Source organism: Notamacropus eugenii, chromosome 5, assembly GCF_028372415.1.
Source record: "Notamacropus eugenii isolate mMacEug1 chromosome 5, mMacEug1.pri_v2, whole genome shotgun sequence".
NCBI classification, from domain to species: domain Eukaryota; kingdom Metazoa; phylum Chordata; class Mammalia; order Diprotodontia; family Macropodidae; genus Notamacropus; species Notamacropus eugenii.
In genome coordinates, this window is record NC_092876.1 from 281771232 (window position 1) to 281794446 (window position 23215).

General features: G+C 37.9%; 1 protein-coding gene across 3 annotated transcripts in view; it reads right to left on the minus strand.

The window, feature by feature from the left end:
* Nucleotides 1-23215, minus strand: part of KIF5C (kinesin family member 5C) — a 210626-nt gene that overhangs the window by 58601 nt on the left and 128810 nt on the right. For all 3 annotated transcript variants that reach the window (XM_072613152.1, XM_072613155.1, XM_072613153.1), the window contains 2 exons: nucleotides 14723-14871; nucleotides 3397-3572 (listed from right to left, as the gene is read on the minus strand). In XM_072613152.1, the coding sequence (XP_072469253.1) occupies nucleotides 3397-3572; nucleotides 14723-14871 (325 nt within the window). The remainder of the gene's footprint in view (nucleotides 1-3396; nucleotides 3573-14722; nucleotides 14872-23215) is intronic.

Below are 23215 nucleotides of genomic sequence, written 5' to 3' on the forward strand. Positions count from 1 at the left end.
CTGGAAACTGCAAAAATACCAAGACAGTAGAACTGAAAGGTACCTTAGGGACCTTCATGTGATGCATCTTACTATAGCTTATCAGTGAAAGGGAAAATGCTTTTTAACCATCTATTCAATATTGCAAAGATCTAAAATCCTGACCATTTCAAGAAGAACTGCTTCATATTACTTACAGTGGCTCTACCAGGATGTCTGCTGAAAACATTTTACTCTTAAGTCAATTGGAAAATCTAAGAATCACTACTTTAGAAGGATGGGGGTTGAGGGAAGAAGTAGTTATGGAAAAGGGACTCCTGAGTAGAAAGACTAGGCAGTTTAGAAAATGCCCAACTCAGTAAAGCTCTGGAAACAGGAGCCTTGATTGACCCAGCATGAATAACGTACAGACATCATTTACATTTTGACTGAGAAATGAGAAACAGTAACAGTTTTATAGTTATGGGAGAGGATTTATCTTTGGCAACGAAACATTCCAGTAGAGAAGCAAATTCCATTTATAAGTAAGGAAGGAGCAGAGAGCAGAAGTTAATGCTTGGTTGAGGGGGTGGGGAGAGTAAGGAGGAGGAGGCAGCTATTGATCTCTTGCTAAGGAATCTTCTCCTGGAGCAAATTCGTCATTTTCATTCTCATTTTCTGCCACTAGATGTTGCTGCTGTCAAAGCCTGGACGCTGTCCCTTTAAGCCCTTTGTAACTAGAGTGTAAATTTGTTCTCTCAGCTTTCACCTGGTAAGCTATCCACCCCCAGATGTGGGTGGAAGAGCAGGCATGAGCTGCCTAGCAGCAGGAGATTAACTCTGCATGGTCTGCTCTCTTTTTAATAGTTTCAAATAAAATTTGGAAGCCCAGACTTCAAAATGTTGCGCAAAACAACCCTTATTCACATTTGCCTTTCTCTGGGAAATAGGAAGAGTTGAGAACATAAAAATAACGTTCTAGGAACTAACTGGACACTCATCTAACGCAAAAGGAGATTAGGAATTTGACCTGCAGAAACATGTGGCCTTGTTCTGAAAATCGACAGCATGATGCAGAAGGGACTTACTGCTCCAATCTAAGAGCCTGACTTCAAAACTGTCAACTCACATGCTACAGCTTTGGACGTAGAAATAACATTGGTATGGCTACCCATGCCTTCCATTCCCTGTCTACAGTATTTTTTCTAATATCTCTTTTCCGTTAGAATGTTGCCTTTGAAATAACAATTCCTCTACAGGCTTTTTTACACCAATAAATCTTCAATTATTTCACAAACTATACAAAAGAGTTCTACTACCTAACTCCTACTCCAAATTAGATCTCTGTGGCATGAGCAAGTACACCACAAGAAAGCCTCCCAAAATGGTGCTTTTGTTATAAGGATCTGCCACTGTTTGGCGCCCTATTTTCTAAATTTAGAATGTAGGTAACTGGAGAAGAGGATGTTTTTGTTAACGTTCTTTGGCACTCTGCAGGTGCTGTATAAACATCCAACTAAAGTAAAAGAAATAACTATGCAGGGATCTGCTAGCTCTTCTCCTGGTATCTAGAAGGGACCATGATGAGTAACAGGTAGGAAGACAAAAACAGGTAGGATCAGCTCTCTTTCTCTTACCACAGAGGGGGTAAAGTCAAAGAGTTAGATCTGTTCTACCTACCATGAGACAAATAATTTTGAATATTTTTGTGTTCTTAAAATTGAATAATTAGTTCCAAAAATCAGAAGTGAAACATAAGCTACAATTCCAGATTCGCTCTGCACTATAATCCAGAAAAATCTCTTTCATATACTTAATATGCAAAGAGAATATTTCTTTCACTCAAGTCCTATTCTGATGCCTCATTATGACTTTCTCAAAGGTTTTCCTAGAAGAGCATAAGCTCTGGAAGAATCTGCCAGACCTGAAAGTCTATAAGTATGAGCCTGCTAATGGACTGTCCAATGAGGACCGGGCTGCTAGGATCATTGAGATTTATCACTAGAATGTTGGCGCCGTGCTTATTTGTTTTGGCCACAGCACCACGTGGAACTCTCTCCACAATGGTTGGAATCAGAGGGAAAATACCCATGCTAATGAAATCACAAACATTTTAAAGTATCATTTTCTTAATGAAATCAAGACATTTACACACATGATAATAACAGTTCCTTCAGCTCTATATGAATGGTTTCTGTACAAAAATCCTGTATAGGTAATAAAAAGCAATACCATGTAGTTGAAACACCAATTAACAAAGCTTTCATGGGAATGAAAGTGCATTACAGATGAACTCATAAGGGCCAAGTTATGCCCAATTTAGCTGCTGTGGTTATAAAATAAACTTAGAAAATAATAAACATAGAAGGATTCCTTAATACAATAGACAATAGAAAAAGAAAGATATTGGATGCTAAGCATTTACCCCAAACAGGGGACTTGTAAGATTAATGGCAGTGGTCACATAACAAAGCTCTCATTGTGAGTCTCAGGAATCCATAGAGCAATTTTAAAAGAACTTCAGTAGAATTAAATTGCACCAAAAATATCAGTAACCTTTGAATAAGTGAGTTGAAAGGATTCAGAATATACCAAGGATGAAACATCAACACAGCGTAAAACATCCATTTAGTATCTCTTACTTCTAGGATCTTTACCCTTGCTTTCACTGGGGATGGATAGATACCATTTTCTTCAAGGTCTTTTCTACTCTCTCTCCAACCAATGCATTGGAACATATCTATTTGAGCATCAGATGAATGAGCATAAAATGTAGGTATCCCAACTGTGTATGTTCAAACATTCTCAATATAACATGCACCAGAACAACAGTTTTACTAGTGCCAAACATTCTGGGCTACCCAGGCTTTCAAACAGCATACCCAAAATGAAATGGCCAAATATCTTTTGGTTTAGGGGTTAAAGATGAGGTGGGATGGCTGTGTACCTGCAGAATTCAAGAACATATTTTGTTTTGGGGAAATATTACTCTTAAATTCAAAATTAGGTCTAGAGGGAGTGTGCATTGGCTCCCTTCTCCAATTCTCACTGCTCTATCTCCACAAAACAACCAGCAAGTACCCCATTGCCAATCCAATTAAATTTCATTTCAGCTTAGAAATCCTGGTCTAATTTTTGTACCTCCTAGAATTATGGAATGAAAGGGAAAAGGCAAGACGGACAGAATATCAGGTCACCAACTTCTAAGAATTCTATTGGAAAGCCCTATTCATAGCTAGAGGAAGGAGAATCATTAATCCTGGTCTGAATGCTGCACTATTCACAGCTGCTTTTTAAACTGGACCACCCCAAATAATAGGTTTCTTTGGTACAACAGAGGATCCATCTAGGATATGTTTGCATACTGATAATTTTGACTTCTTGCTTTCCATGATTATAAATGTATGCCTCCCCCAAAAGAAATTTTAAGTTCCAAACCTTATCATCCAATTGTCTGTACAAGCAAGTTATCTCTTCGTCATACTTTTGTTTCTCCTCTGTGGAGATGCTAGAGACAACAGGGGTCATATTATCTATGATGGGTGTATTGTCACAGGGTTCCAAATTCTTCTGGTCTTTAGCACTGATCTGTTCATCCTCAGGCACAGCTTCCCCTGTTTAAGAAACAAATCCCAAACCACAGCACTAAGGAATACAGTATGTTAAAGGAAGCTCAACACTTAAGGGGAAAAAAATGTAACACGTGTTTTTGGAAATTGTCATTTATGGTAGAGGATGAGGTCAAGGTGGAAAATAAACATCGATTCCCAAAAATTAGCACATAAAAATTAGCACATAATTAAAAACCATATCAATCAATCAACTTCATTATTAAGCTCTTATTATGTGCCAGGCACTGCTTTAGGTGCTAAGGATATAAGACAAAAATGACACAGTCCCTGCTTTCAATGAGTTATTTATAATTTCTTCCACTTGACCAGAAAGGATGCAGCTAACTGTACAAAGCAAGTCTGGAGACAAAAAAAACCTACATGACATCAATCCTGCTATATATAGATTATTCCATCCTTGGACAAATTGACAAGCGAATTCTTTGCCTACATCTTATGTTGTTAAAAGGGTTTCAGTAGACCCCTCACTATTTCTCTGCTCAGCACATAGCACGATTCAATGCAGACTTGTAAAGGCATGCTAATTGCTAGCTGTATGAATTCTTTATTAAAAGCAACACCAAATCAAGGGTCAAACAAGATCTATGATTATCAGAAGACTATAGAATGTGAACTTCCTGATTTTCACTGTCCTGAAACCTGGAGCACACCTTCATTTATTCTGGACCCTAAGTGCTCAATAGCCTTTCATCATTTGATACTCAAAAATATCCCATTTTGACTCCCCCCCCCCTTTGGAAATGTAGCTCTTCTGGTAGCAGAAACAAGAGCTCAGATGCAGCACTTGCCTATAAACTATCTCAATCACAGAGAGGTAAATAGCCAAACAATTATGGTGTATGAATTGTGAAATGTTATTGTCATAAGCAAAATGAAATGACAATTTCAGAAAAACATGGGAAGACCTTCAGGAATCGATACAGAATGAAGCGTGCAGAACCTGGAGAAAAATTTATCTAAAAACATAATGAAAAACAACTTTGAAAGACATGAGAGCTCTGAACATTGTAATAACTAATTATGATTCCAAAGGATTTATGATAAAGCATACTACCAATCTCTGGACAGAGAAATGATGAACTTGAAAGGCAGAATTAGACATGTATCTTCAGACACTGCCATTATGGAAATTTGTTTTGCTGACTATGAAACTATGAATATTTGTTGCAGGGGCTTTATTTTTCTTTCTCTCTTCTCCACTGGTGTAGTGGAAGGGGCAAGGGGGAGAGAAAGAGAAAAAGATAAAGAGAGAGAGAGAGAGAGAACTAAGGGAGAGAGGGAAGGAAAGAAGAAAGGAAGGAAGGACAAAAAGGAAAGAAGGTTATTGAAGCATTTCTTTTTCTTTTTTTAATGCAGCAAAGAAAGTCCAAAAAGAAGGATAGCTTTGAAAGCTACAGGCTGAATATATATAGTGTGTGTGTGTGTGTGTGTGTATGTGTGTGTGTATACACACATATACAATTATGTACAGAGAAAGAGAGAATGCTTTACACAATAGAGAACAGCTTCATACATGATTCTCTTTTTCTTTACCCTTTTTCAGTTCTATGTGTATGGAAATAAGGATCTTATTTGGTATGTAAATTTACAACAAAAATAAATTTTAAGAGAAAATAACCAGCTCATTTTATATAATTGTGTATGTATATGTGTGTGTGTGTATATACACACACACACATGCACATATATATATATATATAATATTGTAGGGGGAGCTTTGGTATTGCTTCCTAGAATGCTAAGAATAATATTTGTTGCCTCTGTGGAGAAATAGAGAAGATGATAACTGCTCAGGGTTTTCCAAAAAGGTAGATATAAATTGAAGAACATTAAAAGTGGAATTCTTAAGCTGTCCAACGGCTAACGGCAGTCACACATTGTAAAGAACACATAAAAGAAACTAATTAAATATACCATAATTGCTCAGACAAGTCTTTGAAAAATGTTTTCCTAGTGGTTTGAAAAAGAATCATCCACACACAAACACAAGCATAAATGTCTGACATTTCCATTCTACTATTTACCATTCAACGTCATTAATGATCAATCTGATAAAATGAATAAACCTCCATAATGTGCCATCCCCAAGCCCACATAAACAACTATTTATGGAGAGCCCCTGGGGCACTGCCCTCTTCCAGGAAGGATTTTTCAAACAAAACTGAATAAGTGATTTCCCAAGCCCAAGATCTCATTAATAGCACTGTACATTATGCTTTGAGAAAAACATTAGAATGCTGCACTCATTCATTTCAATATACACAAAACATTATGATGAGTTGACCTTGGTGTTTACTATTTCTCTCTTACTTGCTAAATTGCAAGATAGTACCATTATTACTAAGTGTCAGTAAGACTTTCCAGTATTCACATTTTCTTTTTTAGTTCAAGGTAATAGGGTAGTTTTTAATGAGTTAGTTTTAATTTTTAGTTCGGTGTTTGAACTCCAAACTGTAATGACCTATGGTAATCTGCTGAACAATGAAGCAACATTTTTTCCAAAAGTACCTAGTGAACCATCTTGAATTATAAAATATATAGATCTTCTAAAATTATCGACCTCCAATATAACCAGAAGAGTCTTTCAAATTGAACCTGGTCTGAATCAATATTTCATTTTGGTTGAATGCTTAATTTAAAGTAATTACAACAAACCCAGTCCACAGACTTGATCCTATCCACCCATTTCATTTAGCCAATATTTGTTGGGCTCACAGCATCATAAATTTGGACAGGAAGGGTCGTGAAATTCAACACCCTAATTTTACAGATGAGGAAACTAAGGCAGAGAAAGTTTGAGTAGCTTTCTCATGGTGATATAGGTAATAAGTATCTGAAGGGAATTCTGAAGCTTTCTTCAGACTCCAAGTCCAAGACCCTCTCTCCACTATAGCAAAGAATACAACTTTGTGTAAATCTCCATTCCCAGTGCTGGGGAGGATACAGGGATGAATAAGGTTTGGTCCCTGACCTTAAAGAGTTTACTTTCTAATAGATAGTCCAGGAAGGAGGGAAAAGATGTAGAACAACACTTTTTATTAAAAAGGTCTCTCTAGAACCAGAGACACCTATGCACTAGGGAAGCAGTAACCAGTTTTTGTTAGAATTTCACTTATGGATCCCCCCAGTCCTTCAGTTCAAGTGTCTGAAACCTTGGGACCAGATTAGTCCCTAAGAATGCGGCATATCATCCAGGATCAATGTCCATTTCTAGTCTGAGGCAAGACTAGAGATTTCCACATCTGAACAAGACCACCAGATAAAACGGGCTCAAATAATCCCATGCCAGTTCACCTTAACCATGCCATCTGTAACTCTCCTTCCTTTTATCCCAAATAGTTCTAAAGGTAATATTCTAAGTAGGGCAAAGTAATGGCCTATTCTGGAAGGAGGTCAAGCGTTGGGTGTGAGAGTACCTAGCCTGGGAGCCTGATTTCTGCAAACATATGGCTCCAAGACAAAAGTTGTTCTTTGGCTACAATTCAGTGGCCAATGTCTCTCATTTTTTTACCTTAAGCCTATCTCTAAATTACTCCCATTCCTCCTGATCTAAACAATCAACTCTCTCTCACTTCTTTCATATTAATAATCTTTGAAATGGGTTGTGCCACTTCTGCCTAACCTGGAGTCAACTTTCTGTGGCTGAAAGTTACTAGCCTTTCCTTCAAAGATGAAATGTGTACAAGGTTACTTTCACAGGGAGAGAGATGTAGACTGGATCTATGATTTTATTCATTTAGGGACCTCTCCAGTAAAGAAATTTCCTCTACCTATTGGGTTTAAGCAGTAGTGTCAAACTCAAATAGAAACAGATCTCCCTTGGTCACATATTGACCTAGAAAGTCACAAATTAACATTATCTGCATTTTACTGCATTTTTATTTATTTTGTTAAACATTTCCGAACTATATTTTAATCTGGTTTCAAGCACACTGGGGAAAGTTTTGAAAGGCAAGGGGTCTGGCTAGTTTGACATCTCTGACCCAGAGCACTGAAGAATAAGTGACTTTTCTAGCCAGTAAATAAATGTCAGAGGTAAGATTTGAATCCATATCTCCATGGTTTCAAGGCCAGCTCTCTAACCTCTACACTAGAGGTGTCAAAGGCAGGCTACATGCAGCCTGCAACCTTCTCAAATTTTAAAATGCAATTGGGAAGTATTTAACAAAATAAATACAAATATAATAAAACCTAGATAATGTTAATATGTGGTTTTATAAGTCAATGTGCATCTACTTATAGGCACCCCTATATGTGATCTAGTGGTCTTCCTTTCTTTTTGAGTCTGGTACCATCATTGCATACCATGCTTTCTCTCTTTTCACTTTTATACAGTCAATTTCTGGGCAGGGGTTTGGAGGGGAGAGCATCACATCATTGTGGTCAGAGCTGAGTAACAAAACAGTATAAAAATATTACTAAGTCTTCCTTTGGTTGTTTTTCTATACCATAAATATAAAAAATTGAGGTTTACAGTGACTTTCTGGCTTGCCTTGAACAATACCAGCTCTGAACCAAAGCAGCAGCATCTCCCCCACAAAGCTACCTTTTAATAATGAGCTCTTCGGAGCTGCTATTCAGAAGGTCACACAATCAGGATTATTCTTTGTGGCAGCCCATCAGGCAGGGAAGAACAAAGCTGCATCCCACAGGAACAAAAGGAACAGAGAGGATGGTCAGAGCTTGGCTATGCTGCCCAGACATCAGGAAAGAGACGCTTTTCTGAGCCCTGCTGCCCTTCAGAAGAGCCAGGGAATGATTTCCAGAGTTACCCTTGGTAAATAAACTGTCCAGCTCACAAACACATTTGGGGATTGTAAATTCCCAGCACTAGGCAAGAGCTGACACCAGGCAATCTGTCTCCATGGCAATCTCACCCGTTCATCGAGAAATATTCCCTGCACTGCAGTGGACTGAGTCTCTGGAGAAGGCCCCACGAGGCGATTACTGAATAACTGATTGTAACAAGGAGGACAGCTACAAACGGACCAAAAAACAGCACTGAAAAATGGCGAGTGAGGAGGTGGGGGAGGAGAGGCAGATTAAGAGTAATGTGCATTCCTGCACCTCCCATCCCCCCAAAAGCAGGCTTCTCATGTCCCAGGAACTTCTACCTGCTGTCTATAGGAAAAGGAGTTATTAGACTGATAAATATCTGGACTGGCTAGAATGAGAGGCTTTCACCTGATAGGAAATGTTTATTGCTTTAAATAAGTATCCTGTCCTTTACAGTTGTCAGGTGTAATTACTTTTAAGGGCTAAAAGACAGGGGTGTGTGTGTGTGTGCGTGTGTGTGTGTGTGTGTGGTATGTGTACACACAGGAGCATTGATTTACATCACATTTATATGGTTTGCAAGGAGGTTTTAATTATAAAATGAAAAACCCTAGAGTGAAGAAATAACAATTTTATGAGCAAATAGAAAAAGAACTATTTCAACTGATAATAATGAGAGACACATCAGGAATTCTCAGCAGAAATATTAATTAAAATTCTAAAACATATTTTTGTAAAAAATTATTAGTCTGTCAGCAATTCATTAAAATTTCACACATGAAACAATAACTATTTAGTTATCCCTTACATGATTCAGGTCCCTAGGGACCTATAGAGAAAGTGCAAGGGTAATTTCATCTCTTTGCAACTCAAGTCGTATAGATTTGCTGACACCTCACTGTTTAGACCTAAAAACTACAATACAACAGGCAAATTAAATATTTTTCTCCATATCAGTTAAACAAACACAATGGTGGTCCTAATGGCACACAATTTCAACATCAAAGAAGTGAAAAATAAATAATAAATGAATAAAATAAAAATAAAATAATAACAAATTAATTAAATTAAAATAAATTAAAAAATAAATCTCCATATAGCCAGATGGGAGACAGAAGCTAGTCTACAAGTGGATAAATGTATAAATGGGAAGTGAAAATATATACTCCCTTATTGTGATCATTTTGTACATATACAGCATCTTTTCCCCAACATGCTGAATGTACCTTTAAGTGACTTAAAAGTCAGTTATAATTTTCTTTTTAAAAATTACTTTTCTCATGAACTGATCATATCATACTTTACATTACAACATTTTTTTATTCACATCCTCTTTGAAAAAGACTGGATGGCTGTACAAATGTCCATTCTGAATGCCACACTTCTTAGCTATTCTCTGCACAGCGGGAAGGGATCCTGAAATACTAACAATCGCCCACTGCAATGCTAATTTCTCGGTGTCATTTCTCAGCATGAATCAGAAGGAAGAGCTACCAATCTCCCTGGGCTTAATGTTAAAATAGCAGTCCTCATTTGGATTAGGAAAGCCTAGCATGTCCACAAATCCCCAGATCTGAAATCATCTAATAGATTTATCTAGCACCTAACACATAGTACAAGGGTGCTGTTCCAGCAGCTTCCAATTGACTTCTAAAACATATAATTAGCCTATTCAAGGGGCTGCCTGTTTTTGCTGGCTTTTTTGGTTTGTGATGAAATCATTTCTTTGCAAGGCAGCAACAGATGGGGCTAAATTTATGACTGGCCTGTTGCTCAACATAATACTTGAATTATTTATGGGGCCCTGAAGATTCACTGTATGTTACACAGCATCTCCTTCCCACTGGCTCCTTAATTGTTAAGCCCTTGATATACTTTGACTCAAGTGCCTGTGAATGAGGTGGTAAAAAATATCCAAGTCACTATCTTTACTTAGCACACTATTTTTTAATCCATGACAAAAAGAGCCAATCAGAGGGTTTACAGGCCAAACAATACTGTAACCTATGCCCAAGTAGATTTTTAGAATGATTCCTTGATACCTACATATCTCCTAAAGCTCTCCTGTCAAGAATATGACTGAATAAAACAAGACAAAAGCTAGAAGCTGTGGTCTACTGTCTCTGGGTTTGTCTAGGTCAGTTTCATGCATAAGATAAAAATTGTCTTTTGAAAAGCAACAGGTACAGATGTTCAAAAGAAATTCCACTCCTCGATAAAAAGGTATTATTAAGCAACTACTGCGTGCAAGGGAACGAGCTAAGATCTCTGGAAATGCTATGATATTCCATCTTTATCCAGTGAATATCTTCCTTAGGCATGATTTTTGCACATATATTGAGTAAACTAAGCAAATTCTCATGATTGAGGGGCACTAGAAGACTCCACCTGCCCAAGAATATCTTCTTTCCTTCCACTTTAAACTGTGATGACCTCCTATTCTGCCTGGCTTAAAATTCCTATCATTAAAGACTTGAATTTAGGTTGGTTAACAAATACAGGACCACTATCTTCAGAAATTTCCCATAAAATTGTACACATGACCATTAGGGGAAAGACAGTTCTGGAAGCCTCCTTTTAATTTCTACCAATTGCACATATTAGTTTATGGGGTTTGTTAATTTTACATTGGGAGATAGAGAACCTGAGATCTTCCAGCCTCAAAGTCTCTTCCCACTGTCAGCTGTTTAACTGATATTCGCAATGTGCATCTGGTCACATCATTGCCCCTATTCAAACAATTCTAATGGTTTCCTCTTCAAGAACTTCCCCTTCTTAATTGCCAAATCTAATGACCTTTTTAAATTCTCATTATTCTTGAACTCTCTGAGAAGCAGAGATCAAATATAAAATCCTGTTTAGCTTTTAGAGCTTGCCATAACCTGGCCCTTTCTTACCTTTCCAGGTTTCTTATACCTTATATACACCCTCTCTCCCCAACATACTCTGCAGTCCAGTAATAATGGCCTCCTGGCATTTTCACTGGCTGTTCCCACGCATGGAATGCTCTCCTTCCTCATCTCAACCTCTAAGCTTCCCTAGTTTCTTTCAAGTCTCAGCTACAACCCCACCTTCTGCAGGAAGCCTCTCCCAGTCTCCCTTCTTAATGCTAGTTCCTTCCCTCAGTTGATTATCTCCAATTTGTCTTATCTCTATCTTCTTTGTACACAGCTGTTTGTATGTTGTTTCCCCTATCAAAATGTGGGTTCCTAGAGAGCAAGGACGGGCTTTTACATTTGTATCTCCAGTGCAAGGCTAATTAATTGTCTGAGGGCTATAGAGAATACTGGGATAACAGTGGGTGGACATTTTAATGGGAGATAGATATCAACAGAGAAGAAAAGTTCTAGGTGCTTAAAGTTGACAGATGGGGACACTACCCTTGAATAGCATTAGTACTCTGGGAGACCCTGAGCAACAATGAGGGCACCAGACCCAAAGAATGGGAAACCAAAGGCTAAAAAGAAGTTTATAATGAGATTAGAGTCCAGGAAGGAAGTAAAGAACAATTATCAAAACAAAGAGCCTACCTTCTAATGGGATCAAGGTAGTAGATGACTACCAGTACCACCACTACAATCAAATGGTACCTATGGTGTGTACAGAGAAGATCATTATGCTGAAACCAACAAGTTTCCGGAAGTAAAATAAAGCATTGTGTGATTCTTGTTGGCCATGCCAAATGTCTTCTCACTCCTTCCTACTGCAGTCAAATTTCATCATTATTCACTGGACTCAGGCACTGTATTATCTCAATTAGCTAGGAACTAGTTAAAGAATGATGCCCTGAAGGTAAAACCTCCCCAAAAAGTTATATAATCTGGAGAATTTTGAACTACTTTCAATTCTGAACCATTTTTTGTTTTGATTTCCATGTAGATTTGCTATAATTAAACAGTAGCTTATCAGGCTACTAAAGCTAAAATTGGCAGCAAATATGTAGCCACTCTAATCTGGCACTATTTGAACAATTATTTTTTTTAAATAGCTATAAGATCTCCCACCCTTTCTGTGCAATATCTCCTATGCCATCAAACTTACCTAAAATTTCATTGTTCACACAAGAACACCTGATTTGTCCTGAATAATTGCCCATTCTTTGCCAAGTGAATATGGGCAAGTCACCAACCTTTAGCAGCAACATCTGTGAAATGGAGGTAATATTTGTCCTTCACAGGTTTATTGTGAGGATAAAAGGAGATATGTAAGGGATCTATATTTTTTCATTCAACAGACATTTAGTAAAAAAACAAAAAACAAAAATCAGAAAGCCCCTCTGGTCAAAGAGATTATGTTCTACTAGGAGAAGTGACATGTAACAAGTAGGGGATAAGAAAGAGTAAAGAAGAGGTTGTCCAAAAAGATGCTCCGGTGATATGTGAGGAGGGAAAGTACAATATTAACCCAGGATGATGGGGGAAAGCTACATAGAAGGTAATCCCAGCCTGAATTTTGAGGTACCTGGGTGGTACAGTGGAAGGAGAGCTGGGCCTGGAGTCAGTTCAAACTCAGCCTCAGACACTTACTAGCTGTGTGACTTTGGGTGCTTCACCTCTGTTTGCCTCAGTTTTCTCAACTGCAAAATGATGCTAATAGCATTTACCTTCCCAGGATCAAATGAGATATTGATAAAGTGCTTCACACCATGCTTGGCACATAAAATGTGCTATAGAAATACTAGATATGGTAATAAGCATTGTTATTATTATTAAGATAAGTATTTTGAAAGGCTTACAACCTCATCACGTGACTGAAACTATTCTCTCCAAAGTTTACAGTGACCACTTAATTGCCAAATCTAATGACCTTTCTCAATTCTCATTCTTCTTGAGCTCTCTGAGAAGCAGAGAGTAAAGTATGATTTTGGTGAAAGAGATTAGAGATAATCCCAAACTGGGAAGATCTGAGTTCAAGTCTCTTTCTCTCCCCCATCATTCTATGTAATAATATACTGATGGTGATGGTGATAGCTAACATTTCTATAGCACTTACTATGGGCCAGGCACTGTGCTAAGTGCTTTGGAATTGTTATTTCAATTGATCCTCACAACAATTCTGGGAAGTGGGTGTTATTATTATTACCATTTTACAGATGAGGAAACTGGGGCAAATAGAGGTTAAGTGAGGATCATTCATGCAGTAAGTGTCTAGGGCTGGATTTGTCCTTCCTTCTCGAAGAGGACCAGGACATCAAGATGATGACATGACTCGCAGTTGATTTTGAGTGAGGGAGGGCTGCGTACGGTCACCAGTCTCACTTTCTTCTCCTGAGCCATCTCGGTCCAGTGGCCTGATATTCATCAGGATGACTGGAGATGACCCAGGAAGCAATGTGAGACCCTGACCCTTCGACTCTATATCAAATGCTCCATCTATTGCATCACTTCATCTCCTCCAACAAGTTGCCATATCCTTTCAATCCTACTTCCAAAACATGTCTTGTATCCATCTCCCTTTACATACTTGGCCACTAAGCTAGTTCAGTCTCTTACCTATCACCTGGACTTTTGTAAGATTCCCCCTGATATTTCTCCCTGCATCCAATCACTCCCTTTCTCCATAGCAGCTTTTTTCTACATAGCTGCCAAAGTAATATTCCTAAAGCACAAATTTTGACTATTTCCCTCTACTGCTCAAGAAGCACTTTGAACTTGTTGCTTCTGAGATCAAACAAAAATTTTTTGCCATTTAACGTACAATGTGACCTGGCTGCATCCCATCCTTCCAGACTCCTTCATCCACTCTATGGTGCAAGGAAATTGTCAGCTTTGCCATCCTATCCTTCTCACATAAAAATGCAGCCCCACACCCACGCCTTCCTAGGGCTTTTCCCCAATATGGGAATTCAGATCGTCCTCACCTCACCTCCACCTCTTGAGATCCCTAGCCTCCTTCAAAGCTCAGAGTGAGCATCATTTCCCACCTGCGGCTCTTACTCACCCTGCCAGCTGACACTCTCCTCACCCAAATTACTTTGTGTTTGGCTTAGATTTTTTTTGTATAGATGTTTTAAACTCCATATATGAATGTATATTGTTTCCCCCAACAGAATATAAGCTTTCTGCAGGCAAGGACTGTTTTGTTTTGATTTTATAGCCCTGGTCCCTAGCACAATTCTGGGTACATTATAGACACGTAGTAATGTTTAATTATTACAGATCTGCCAAGGAAGTAGGGGGAAATTCAGGAAATTTTTCCTACAGTTTAACTGTTTATCAGGTTCAGCTAAGTATATCCATCCCTTTTCTTCAGGTGTCTCTCAGGTTGTCAAAGCTCACAGCTAAGTAACTCACTGATCTCCCTCTCCCCTCTATCCCTGCTCCCAGAATCATCTGCAGCTAGGTCACTGTTCTTACCATTTCTCCATCTGTTCAGTTCCAGTTCCAGATGCTGGATAACATTCTTCAAGCTCTTGTTTTTGTCTTTTTCTTTCTCATACTTCTTCTTCCATTCTTCAGCAGTTAGTTCTAGGTTCACAGAGACTGTATTCTTGATGGTCTTGGCTCTAAGAGGGAAAAAAAATATACGAATAATCTCTAAGGACTATTGCAATTTAGCCCAAATTACCCATGTTTAATTTCAAGAGCTTCTAATTTGAGAAAACTTTTTTTTGTTATATAAAAACTTCCCCCACCATTTCATTCAGCTTCCAAACAAGGTCCCCTTCCCAATAAATAGTAGTATAAATAACACCACTATTTTCCCAGATTTGAGTCTTGGAAGTTGTCTGTGTTTCGTTCTTTTTCATTGCCTCCCACATCTAAGCAGTTGTCAACCCCTACCAATTGTTCTTTCAAAATGACTCTCAGATGTTTTCTTTCCTCCACACCCCCACATCTAGTCAAGGTCCTTATCAACCTTATGTCTGGATTACTGAGCTTTCTTCTAGCCTTGAAACTTTCCTCCTTTCAATACATCCTACACATCAGTGACAGACTAATTAAAACAAAAACACTTTCCTCATTACACATACACACACACACACACACACACACACATACACACAGAGGTTTCCCAAAAATCTTACTGTACACTGCACTAAGATGTTGGGGACATGACAAATGTCATGACATGTCATGTCTGCTATTACACTTTCCCTAAAATTACTAAAGGTTTTACTTTTTACATACTATGTTTTAACTTACATATGTACATGTTATTTCCTGTCCTACTCCCCTCCCCCTCCCCCATAGAAAGCAAGCACTTTGAAGGGAGGGACTGTTTCTTTTCTGTCAATGCATCTCCAAAATCTAGTAGGAAATGAATAAATAACTCTAGAATGCCAAATGCATATTTCAGCATTTATTTAGGAATCATTTGAGAATCCAGAAGAAGATTCAATGCAAAGGGAATGACCAGTTTCCAAAGGGACCACACAGAAGAGAGATCTCTACTGCACAAATGGAAACAATCTCACAGGAGAGGTTTTCTTCCTGAAATGTGTATTTCCTGTAGATAGTCATCCCTAGGGTCCAGTGAATTGGAGCAATGGCTCCTGGGCACAGACTGCATGGCTGTAATTACTGGTAGATGGATAGTGACTGAGAGAAACAGCTGGTCAGGGAGAGGATAGTGATGCTTGGGATAAACAAATCAAACAAATCAAAAGAAGAAAAAGAGACCTAAGACTCATAACACATATATGCATCTATACACATATATTCATGAACTAATTACATGTATGTATATACATATGTAATTATTAGCTCATGAATATATGCATATATTACTATAATTAGCCCATGAACAGCCATAGCTTTATATTAAAAAAGGAAAAGATGTATTTCCTCAAAAAAAAAAAAAAACAACTAAAATTAACTTCCTTTTTAGGATTCACCCTTTAAGGGACCTTCCTTTCAAGGAAAAGCTTTGTGTAAATTAGGCATATTTGCTACATGTTTGAACTTTTTAGTGTTTCTTTGTCAGGGATGTTAAGACATGAGCTATCTGGTGTGCATGTCTGGTTAATTACTGCTGTCATCAAGTGACATTTTTGACATGATTCTGGTTCTAGTAAAATAAACTCGGTAATACTCAGCAATGGTGTAAGTCTGTCGTACTAAAAATTAATTCCCAGTGTAGACAACTAACTAACCTGACAAGAAAACAATTGTGACACATAGCTGAGGAACTGATATACTTTTCTTTAGGCTCCAGACTATAATCTCCCAAAGACCTTCAGCTCTAATGTCTCATAATAACGGCAATTTTGTTATTATTTCAAAGTTCTCTGGAATTTTATATCACTTTGTGTGTAAGAAATTCAGGCAGCTTTACAGATGCTTTACAGATATAAATACACTGCACTATGTACTGCTGGTATCTTTAGTTAGAGTCAAAAATAACCAACAGGTAAAGATTGGTGGATGTTGAAGGATGAGTTTTGAGTATTACTCTTCAAAGCAAAAGTATTCCCCTAGATGAATTTTATTTTAACAGGTGCTATAATAATAATAGTTATAATTATTTGGCACTTTTAATAGTTATTTGGTGCAAAGCTTTTTTGTGTACATTATCTTATTTCATCCTCACAGCCCTATGAAAAGCTACTATTGTACCCATTTTACAGATGAGGAAACTGAAGTTCGGAAAAGCTAGGTAAATTGCTCAAGGTCAGCCAGCTAGTAAATATCTGAGGCAGAATTTGAATCCAGGTCTTCTTGACTCCAAGTCCAGCACTCTACTCATTACATCACACTGCCTGTGAAGTGTTATCATGAGTATGAGTTATTATTATGGACAAGCATAGGATGGAGCCTTTAAGAACATCTATTAGTTGTGTAAACTAGTTTATCTTATTGCTACAGTAACTAGTCTCCCTGTAGTCTTCCAGCTATGAAGAGAATAGCTAAGTCTTTCACAAGCATTTAGAATCCAACATGATGGGAAAACAAGACTCATTTTTCTCTCCTAGACATCTGTCAGCTCCATACAGTATTAAAGCAGTTTCCTCTTTATCTCCACTAAAGGTAGGACATGGAATAATGGTTTAAGTGAGATTCAGATCAGACATAAGAATTTTCTGACACTAGAATGTTGTTGCACATTGGGGTCACAAAGGGGGATTATCTAATTGCTGTGCTTAGAGTAGCTTTAAAATTGCACAGATACTCTCAGTCCAAAAATGAGGACTAAAAGAGGACTCATGTACAAAAATATTTACTGCAGCTCTTTTTTGTGGTGGCAAAGAATTGGAAACTGAGGGGATGCCAATCAATTGGGGAAAGGCTGAATAAGTTGTGGCGTATTATTATGATGCAATAGTATAGTGACAAAGGGGATGCTTTCAGAAAAGCCTGTGAAGACTTCTATGAGCTGATGCAAAGTAAAGTAACCAGAACTAAGAGAACATTGTACACATTAACAGCAACATTGTAACAATGACCAGACTCTGATGTGAAAGACTCTGATGAATACAATGATCCATAATAATTGCAAAGAACTCATGATGAAAAATATTACCCAGATATACAATACTCCAGAGACAGAAGTGATGAATTTTGAGTGCAGATTTAAGTATGCTTTTTCACCTTCATTTTTCTTGCTTCCCCAACCCTCACAATATGGTTAATATGGAAATGTTTTTGCATGACTTAAAGTGTATAACGGGTATCATATTTAGTGTCTTCTTAATTGGTGGGGAGAGGGAGAGAATTTGGAACTGGGGAAAAAATTTTAATGGCCTAAAAGGGACTTTTAAATAAGAAAGAAAAGCTTTATCGACCTACTTTCCCTGGAAGATAAATAGCAATGGAACCCATGACACATTGTACTCTTTCCTTCTTACGCAGAATCATAGACAGTCAAGAACTAAAAGAAACTTTAGACATCATCCCAAAATATCAAGATTAGAAGGGACTCCAGTGGTCACCTAGCCTAATTCTCTCATTTTACTGATGAGGGAAATGAGTGCAAGAAAGGGAAAAGGATTTGCACCAATGTTACACACAGGTCCAGGACTATCACCAATTCTTCTGCCCTCTAGAATAGTACTCTCTCCATTGTACCAAAATACCTGTTTGTTCCCATGGAAGTGACAATTGTAGGTGGCCCCAAGAAAACAAAATCTATCATAGCAAGACATAAAAAAAAATCCAGCATTTACAAACGAATAATTATTCACTTAACAAAAAAGGTTTTCTCCCTGAAGTTTCTTTAAGTCAAAAGTTCCCTTGTGCAAGCAAAAGGAGGTTCCACTTTTTAAAAAAAATTTCTTGTCTTTCCCAGAACATATCTACTCTCAATGTCAGTTTCCTAATCTATAAAACAGGAAAGTGATACTTCTCTCTCCTCAGCTCAATCCCACCAGGCAAGGATTTTAGTGGAGGAATCAGAGGACCTGGGTTTCAATACCAACTCTTTTACTTTACTACTTCTGTGACACAGAACAAGATATTTAACCTCTCTGGGTCTCAGTTTCTTAGTGTGCAAAAGGAATGGGGTGGAATTGATGACCTTCAAGTTTCTTTTCAGCTCAAATCTGTGTTCCTATGAATAGCAACTGTAGTGATAACAATTAAACCCTCCATCCTAGAGGCCTACTATATAATACCTCATTGTGGCACAGGGATTACCCTGGGTTCTATTCTTGGTGACCAAGTGGTTAATTTTTTCAACCACCATAATTTACAGAGACTATCTGTCCACTCAGACAACAATGAGTTGCTAGAGGGAATAACCACAACCACTGGAATCATAAATCCTTGGAGTGAATAATTTAATATGAGGTGATTGCCAATCAGAAATTCATGATGTCAGGGCAGCACTCTAAAAATCCATCCATTCTCTCAACTCAAAATTGGTGGCCATCAGAATTTATCCTATAAGGTCCCATTCCAATCTGCACAGCCATGGCAAACAATGAACAAAATCCTTGAGATGAACTACTTAGGGAAAGAAGTATAATTAGTTCTTAAGTTTATGGACCCTAACGGCAGGATCCTCTTAACACAAATGAGCCAAAACATGCAAGTGCAATTAGCAGGGCATCTGGTTTTTTTGCATCTTTTCTTTGTTTGTGCTGTGTTCAAATGAGTTAACTACAGCTTAAATCAAATATATTCTTGCCTTGCCCCAACTATAAATCTTACTTGCCCAAAGGGGAACAAGCTATTCTCAAGTTAAACAAAACCTCAAAACTAATGAACATTAACCACAACTGGAGAGATGAAATTAACCACAGAAGATATAGACTGTAGGGCATGCATAAAAAGGAACAGATAATGGCAATGCATTTTCCAAACAGAAGTTTATGATGATGCAAACAGACAAATTGACAAGAGGGTAATTACATTAGCTAGAAAGACAGATTCCTGGCACGGGTATATTGGATAAGACTTCCTTTGTGGTTCTGAAAGATAGGATCAACATTTAATAATGAGGACACCCAATGCCTACAAGTCTACAGTTAAAACTCTAACCATTGCTTTTCCCTCTCAGCAAGACTATGGTCTTTCACTGTATCAATAGTGTCTCAAATTCCTTTCCAAAGCACATTCCACTCCAAAGTTTTAAGGACTAACCATTATTTTCATTTCACCAAATGCCCAAGAGAATGCACAAGCTGTCATAAGGCATCCTATTCTGATGCTGTAACCACGGAAATCACCAAAGCTTGGCATTGGAAAGAACATCTAGTTCCAAGCTGACCTCACACCTGAATTCCTCCCATAACATCCAGTCTGTCCTTGGACCAGGCAAGGGACTGACCTGCCCTCAACAGCCTATAGAATATCTAATCTCCGAAAACATGGTACAAAATGATAAGTTATCAAAGAAGAACAATCAGGATTGTGAAGGACTTTGAGTCTGCATCATAAGGGGACCAGATGAAGAGATTAGAGATGTCTGGGATGGAGAAGAGAAAGCTTAGAAGGAAGAGGAAAATTGTCTTCAAGTGTTCAAAGGGCTGTTACTTAGTGAATAAGCATTTATCATACACCTACTATGTGCCAAGTACTGATCTAAGTGTATATTATGCTTGTTCTGCTTAACTTCAAAGAGCAGAACTAAGACCCATTAACAGGCAGAAGTGGCAAGGAGATAAATTTAGGTTTGACATAAGGAAAACTCTCTAACAATAAGAGTTAACCAAATGTGGAATGGGTTGCCTGGAGGTAGCAGTTTCCCTCTCAGTTGTTGTTTAATTGTTTCAATCATATCTGACTCTTTGTTATCCCATTTGGGGTTTTCTTGGCAAAGATACTGGAGTGATTTGCCATTTCCTTCTCCAGCTCACTTTACAGATGAGGAAACCAAGGCAAACAGGGGTAAGTGACTTGTCCAGGGTCACACAGGGTAAGTGTCTGAGGTCAGATTTGTACTTGACTCCTAGTCAAGGCCACCGAGTTGTCCTTTCCCCCTCAGTAAAGGTCTTCAAACATAGGCATAGAAAGGGATTGTTGCTCAACATGTATTTAACAAGATGGCCACTGAGATGTCTTCCAAAGATGACATGACTCTATTTATTTATTTATTCATTCATTCATCTATTTATTTATTTATTTATAAGACCAGCCTTATTTGTTCCCCTTATTTGGGGAAGTCAGATAAGGGAAAATTTAATTAATAGATTTTGTCTTGCCCCAACTATAAATCTTACTTGTCCAAAGGTGAGCAAGCTATTCTCAAGTTAAACAAAATCTTAAAACTAATGAACATTAACCATAACTGGGGAGATAAATTATATAGACTATAGGGCAGTATTTTTAGCAGCTCTGATATTCTGGAGAAGATACTAAAAAAAACTTATTTGAATGAGGATTTGGAGTTCTGTGGGCTTAAAACACTATGTTTACCAATCCGCCAAGTGGGAATTTGATCAACTTGTGATCCACTTGCAAGTTCTTCAAAGCAGAATTTGTATTTGCCCTTGTTTTCATGTCAAATGGGTACTAGAGATTTTTATTTCACTTATATGTGTTGAGATTTCATATTCATCTTCTTTAATGATAATTACATATCCGCTGGGAGGTGAGTTCACTATTGGCCAACTGTCATTAGCCTTGGTTTTCTTCAACACAGCTTTTTAAAAATGCACAGGAGGAGAAGAAAAGAAATTGCTTTCTCTAAGCTATAACTCTCTTCCCATTTCTCATTTCACAGCCAAAAGGCAAATGATGTGTGCATCTTATTCATCCTGGATCAATCAAGTTCTTTTGTTTCCAGAGATTTGCTGAGTCAAACATTTCCTAAACTGATTCATCTGTCAGCCCAGGATTCCCTTTTTCTTCATAAATTACCACCCAAAAGTAAAAGAACCTTTAAAAAGCTTCTAATGCAATCAGTCAACTTAGGCTTATTTTTTTTGACTCATGAATATCTTTTTAGAGTAGTTCTAAGAAAGATTTTTAAAGACTAATTTAAGATTAGGAAGTAAAAAGCTGACAGAGTAAAAAACCATTTAAATGGAAATTATATCACTAAGTACTAAGTTGCCCTCAGACTTTTACAATGTGTGTGTGTATATATATATATATATATATATATATATATATATATATATATATATATATTTTGTATGTTTGTGAAGAGGAAGATGTAGTCTGAACCACAAATTTGATTAGAGATTGTCTTGTCAGCCATCATCCTCTGTTTTTATACATATATCCAAAGCAACTATTTTCAATGGAACCACATGGTACAACCAGGAATACAAATGCCCTAAGGGATCTTGTCAGTGAGCTATTTCAAAGGAACACAGGTTTGGAGTTAGAAAAAACCTTAGGTACCACCTATTCCAACTCTTTTATTTTGCTGATGAGGAAACTGAGGTTGAGAAAGGTGTCTTGAGATGCCTAAATAAGTGGCAGAGCTGGGATGAACTCCAATCCAATGCCATATCGCAATTCTTGCACATCTTTTCACAGTAACTCACGTGTGAGTCTTTTCCACATCTTTCTCTTCCACAGAGGAGTCATTCAGTTTGGTGGGGACCTTCTTTCTTGGGGCATAAGACCACATATTTCAAGCTCAAAGTAACCTCAAAGGTCATCTAGTATACTTAATTATTTTATAGATAAAGAAATTGAAACCCAGAGAGATTAAATCACTTGCCAGAGGTCATACACACAGCAAATACCAGGGGCAGAATTTGAACCCAGAGGCTCTGACTCTAAACCCAACATTCGAGCCCTTCCTAGATGCTGTTGAAAGTAATTGGTTGCTACTGACTAGATAATATTTAATATTTGGTGGTAATAGTATAGCACTGGTCTGTCCATCTATTTTCCTGTTCTTACTACATGATAAGACAATTTCATTTTTCAGTTATGCTGTTCTTGATATCTATGATACTCTTGTCATGTTCCAGTCGTTACTGGCAATACACTGTAGCCTATTTTTATATCTACTATGAATCTTGACGATATGCATTTTTTTTCAGGTGTCTGTTAGGTAAGCAGAAATTTTGATTCTTTTGAGACTGGTGTTTCATGGTTCACAATCATTGGGAAATGTAGTAATAGTAGCGGTAGTAGTGGTAGTTGTAGTGGTGGTAGAGGAGGAGGTGATGGTGGTAGTAGTACCAGCAGTGGTAGTGGTGGTAATAGTAGTGGTGGTAGTGGTGGTGGTGGTGGTGGTGGTGGTGGTGGTGGTGGTGGTGGTGGTGGTGGTGGTGATGGTGGTGGAGGAGGAGGAGGAGGAGAAGGTGGTGGTAGTAGTAGTATCAGTGATAGTACTGGTGGTGGTAGTGGTAGTAGAAGTAGTAGTAGTAGTAATAATAGTAGTGGTAACAGTAGTAGTAGTAGTAATAATAGTGGTAGTGGTGGAGGCGGTGGTGGTGGCAACAGTCATCATCATCATAGTGGTAGTGGCAGAAATCATGTCATTTACCTCTTAAAGGCAGCTGG